This window comes from Zingiber officinale, chromosome 5B, assembly GCF_018446385.1.
Source record: "Zingiber officinale cultivar Zhangliang chromosome 5B, Zo_v1.1, whole genome shotgun sequence".
NCBI classification, from domain to species: domain Eukaryota; kingdom Viridiplantae; phylum Streptophyta; class Magnoliopsida; order Zingiberales; family Zingiberaceae; genus Zingiber; species Zingiber officinale.
In genome coordinates, this window is record NC_055995.1 from 101,700,845 (window position 1) to 101,705,828 (window position 4,984).

The 4,984-nt window shown below is 38.6% G+C and overlaps 1 protein-coding gene across 1 annotated transcript; it reads right to left on the reverse strand.

Moving 5' to 3' along the window:
* Window positions 1-2,528: 2,528 nt before the first annotated feature.
* LOC121987694 (probable transcriptional regulator RABBIT EARS) lies at window positions 2,529-3,335 on the reverse strand. Its single transcript, XM_042541428.1, has one exon. The coding sequence runs from the start codon at window positions 3,213-3,215 to the stop codon at window positions 2,541-2,543; it is 675 nt and encodes a 224-aa protein (XP_042397362.1). The 5' UTR covers window positions 3,216-3,335; the 3' UTR covers window positions 2,529-2,540.
* Between the last annotated feature and the right edge of the window lie 1,649 nt (window positions 3,336-4,984).

Here is a 4,984-nt window from a genome sequence, read left to right on the forward strand (position 1 = left end):
TATGTAATTATCTGGTAATCACATAATCAAGGTTATACATGATAACTTGAACCAAACACATTAGGGTGAGTTTGATTTAAGGTTATCATGCATGAGCTTGATTATGTGATTACTTGGTAATCATATTATCATATTATTGGAAATAAAATATAGTCTAATATTATTTTAGTTCAATTTTAGGTAATGTAATAAAAAATTATTTATTTAAAGGTTTTAGGTTATAACTTTGTATAGGGAATTGTACATGCTAAAAGTCATGATCAATGCCCTAATTAATTCTCTACATATGACATGCTATTAGGAAAAAAAATAACAATAGCTAAATGATGGTGTTTAATATTGGTCAGCCATAGATCAAATGTTATTGGGTCTAATCCTCCCTGAAAGATTCAAGGTGGGCAAAACTATAATCTCTGTGGGTACAAATTTGAATCATTGACTCCACTTAGATCCCTCCTCGGACATATATTATAATTTATAAATATATATGGTAATCATTAACACCCTTAATATTCATCCTACTCTATATGCCACATGTGTGATCTTACCCTAAATCAATATCCTACTCAAGTGGAAATTATGAATCACGAGAATCAACTTTTCCTATTAGAAATCTATTTCAAAATGTATTTAATTCCTTTGTTGCCTTGTTGGTTTATGTTTTAGACTAATTTGACTTATATGGTCCATCTAGGTTGTTTTAAGGTGCTCAATCTATTTTTAACATTTGATACAATTGGTTTAGAGATCCACATAATATGCTCATATTGTTTGGTACTCAACATGTCCAATTCAATTGGTTCACCTAGTCTATTTAACCAATTGGCTCAACCTACTTAAGTGGTTCGACCTACCTACCCAACTCAACTAGTTTGACTAACTTATTCGATCTACTTGGCTTGCCTAGCTAATTGAGTGGTTTACCCAACCCATTTGCTTAGTCAACTAAACTCAGTGCACTTGATCATCTCAACTCGCCTGGCTCAAATGATTTTACCAACCTAACAATCCATTTGCCACACCAGATGTGTTTAGCTTACGTACTACTCGACATGTTCAGTCCGCTGAGCCAGTGCTAACCAACCTACTCAACATGCTTAGTTTAATTCATTTGGTCCGATCGAACGGGCCCTAATTGCTTAGCTTGATTGACCAAACCACCTGCCTTATCCAACTAGCTTATTGTCTTACCCAATTGACTCATTTTTATTTATCTAAATTTTGGTATTAAAATCATAATTAATTAGTGAGTACTATAATTGATAGTGATCAAATTATCTATCTTAATATTAGAATGACATCATGGAACGAAATCAATCCCTCCAACTTTATTCCATTCATATGTACCAAATTAAACACAACCTCATGAGATTGTTAAAATTAATAAAGCTGTACTCATAGGAATTAAATTTGATATGAATTAGTACAAATGATTCCATATTCTCTTGAGGATTAACTCCAAAGTAAACAGCTAGATAGCTAATTGCTTGATGGCACTGAGAAGATGTGCATTGCCTTCATTCCTCGCTCGAGTACTTGCACAGCCACTAATGCCCTGCAACAGGACACCTCCTTCCATGTGCTCCCTCCATCACTGATGCTCAGAATCAAACACCCTCTCTCTTTCTGTACTTCCCTACTCAACTAGCTGTTCCTCTCTGAGCACACTTTGTCTGCTAGCCAGCACCGCGGCAGAGGACAAGACGAACCCAGTCTCCTAATTAATGTCCCTTTTACATGGATTCAGTAACTAAATTATTTATTGCAGACTTGAAGCCAATGCCACTGCAGTACCTAACTAATAAATTCTCAGTATCTCATGACAATTAAACCTTTTACACCAGCAGGGTAGCTTACACCTTAAGAACTCTTCTTCCAAAGCCTCTATCTTTGGTCCAATTCTCTCAGTCCTTGACCCTTAATAGAAAATATTCACTGACTGCCTTCTTAAATTCCTCTGCTGCATGCCTAATATCCGCATGTGTATTTGTGGCACTGCATGGATGAATTGGTGCATGCACTGCACTTCTTGTGTCTGGAAAGTCAAAAAGTTAAAGAATAATATTGGCATTGTTTGAGTGATAAATGATAAACTCAAGTTACAGAGGATGAAGATTTAATATATGTTGTTGTTCTTGGATTTGGAGCCTTGGCGAGTTAGAAAAATGCAGAAGAGATGAGAGCCATGCACTGGAATGTTAGCATTTCTGATAAGGAATCCGGGTAATGATCAGATATATGAATTGTTTTGAATTTGTACATTCGATGAGAGAGGAGTGTAAGGCTTTAAATTGTTGTTTATTTGACACTGCAGCTGGAATGTGTCAGTGAATGAGCTCACAGGCTGGAACTTGAGCTGCTTCTCCAGTTCTCCTTATCGCAACTTATTAATTGTAAATTATCATTATGATTAGTTTGATATTTATGACTAATTAATTGAGAGGGATTCCGAATGTAAAATAAGACATTATATTTCAGACATGTAATTGAGTACAGAAGAAGGGAATCAAGATCGCACACTTTGATAAACTATTCAACTTCTACTTATGGACTTGATTTGGGGCATCTGATCCAAGCTTAAGCTCGAGATCCAACTCTTCAACAGGCACATACTCCTCAATTTGCTTCTGTAGATCGCCACCATCACTACTACGAGAGGCAATTGATACTAAGAAATCGATAGAATTTTTTGGTATATGAGTCAGTATTCTCCTCTTGTTGTTGTCGTCTGTAATCATGATCCCATCTTCTTCTTCCTCTCTCCATCTCTTTCTACCAAATTCCTCGGAATCGCACCCTAATTCTCCTTCTCCGAGAGTTTGAACTCGAGGAGGTCCAGAATTAGGGTTAGGGTTAGCAGCAGCAGCAGCAGAGCTGCTCAGCAAGAAGCGTTCCCGTATGGCTTCGTCTTCCGGCGGCGCTTCGGCTCTGGACGACCTAAGCCTCGCCCTGTCCCTCCGGTGCACGTTCATGTGGCCGCCAAGCGCCTGCGCTGACCGGAACTCGCGGCGGCAGAAGCTGCAGGAGTAAGACCTGGGCGGCCACACGCAGCCCCCCGAGTGGGCCTCGGCGGCGTCCGCCGCGAAGGCCTTCTCCTCCCAGGACGGCGACGGCAGTCGGCGACCGAGAACAAGCCTCGTCGGGTCCGGGCTCAGCTCGGTGGCAGTCCACATCCAGTATCTCGCTTGCTCCATATACGATCGCATCGCATGCATGCCGAGCCTTATTTATAGGCCTCGACTGAAAAGTAAGAAATTAAAGGGAGCTTCACGAGCTAATCGAACAGAGGAAGAGGAAGAAGAGGAGACGATGAGGTTGGAGGAAGACAGAGAGATGAAGCCAACTAAAGCGTCTTGGAAAGAAAATATGTCCGAATAGGAGACTATGAAAGGTACATGAGAATCTTGGAGGTTATGGAAGCCTGGAAAATCTGTTCATTGAGGTAAAATTTAGTCTCTTTCGTTGACAGGAGGATCCTTCATTCTTCTGCTGTCATTCAACTGTTCAGTCCTTTCCTTTCCTTTCCTTTCCCTTCCTCTCTTCTTTGTTTTTGACCAGTATGATCATCTGCAGGGCCAGGACTTGACAAAAACTAATGCCATAGGTCATCCATCCTACTTTCCACCTTTTTATATTTGTTTTCTGATTCAAGTTTGAAGTATTTCATTTACAATCAAAATGATTAAATGATTATAATTGGTCGTGATGCTGGGTCACCACCTCAGTGAGGCCGTATCGTCCATCCTAAAATTAATCAACTCTTAAAAAAACTTACAACTTAAAAAATAAAATAATTCTTAATCATAAATTCCACCTCCTAAGGTACAAAATGCATGTTTAGTATTGTTTAATCACTTATAAATAAATTAAATAAAAAATAACTTATATATATGCGCATTCTCTAAAAAGATCCTATATTTCTTCGGATTAATTTTGATAGTCGATGAGAAACTTTTGTGAGATCAGGTTGATCATCTCCATGATTAGTCAGTGCAAAGAGCTGATTAAAATATATCCTTAAAGATATTATTTGAAGTTCGTCATCTAGGCAATGAAAAGCCCATCCAAGTGGAAGTAACATTGACATAGGTAAGTATTAGCTGAAGAAGACCCTGTTTACTTCAAACGAAGAATCATTTGTTAGCGAATTTGATAGGTACGATAATAAAGTGTCCTAGATATTGATGCTTGGGTCTTGTTGCTAAGCCTCGCTAGCTAGAACCATGAGAAAAGATGGAGACAGGAAAAGAGAAAAGTGGGGATGGAGTGGAGTGGAGTGGAATGTGACAAAGAGAGATATGCATGGCTAGAAGGATATATGTCAATGTCAATAAAAGAAATATAAGAAACTTAGTTAGGGTACAATTGTGGCACTCAATGCAGTACTACGTACCTTTGAACTAGAAAATAGAGCAAGTTGCAACCATCAACAAATTCACAAATATTCAGAGCTACAAGCCAACATTCGAATCGGGAGGCAACTGTAGAAGATCGATCGTATAGTGTCGGCTTGTGGATTCCCATGGCCTGTTGAATCCATAGGCCAACATGACTCGCAGGCTAAGGTAGCCATTAGGCCAACGCAAATAGGAAGCTAAGGCATTCACCACCCATGAATGTGCATACAATTTATAGGTCATTGGTGAATCACTAGTAAGCGGCAACCCTTATCCATTGACATCAACATTGTTATAGTTCATTGATTTAACCGATGAGTAAATCAGAGAGGAAGACCATCTTCTACCTCTATTAATCGGGTGAATTTGGACATCTAGATTATTAAAAATAAAATAAAATACAATGACCTATAGAGCTAGAATGAGTTCTCCTGTTTACTCACATGCAACACCTTGATTTCTAACCCTAATTAATTACAGCCTAATCTTCCAAGAAACTTCATTAATATTTTCCAACTAGAATACAAATCAAAGTTGCACATCACCGTTGCCATAGACTATAAATTTCCATTTCACATTGGCACTTT

Excerpts from the sequence above, each read along its gene's own strand:
- LOC121987694 (XM_042541428.1), bottom strand. The coding sequence starts at position 3,215 with ATGCATGCGATGCGATCGTATATGGAGCAAGCGAGATACTGGATGTGG.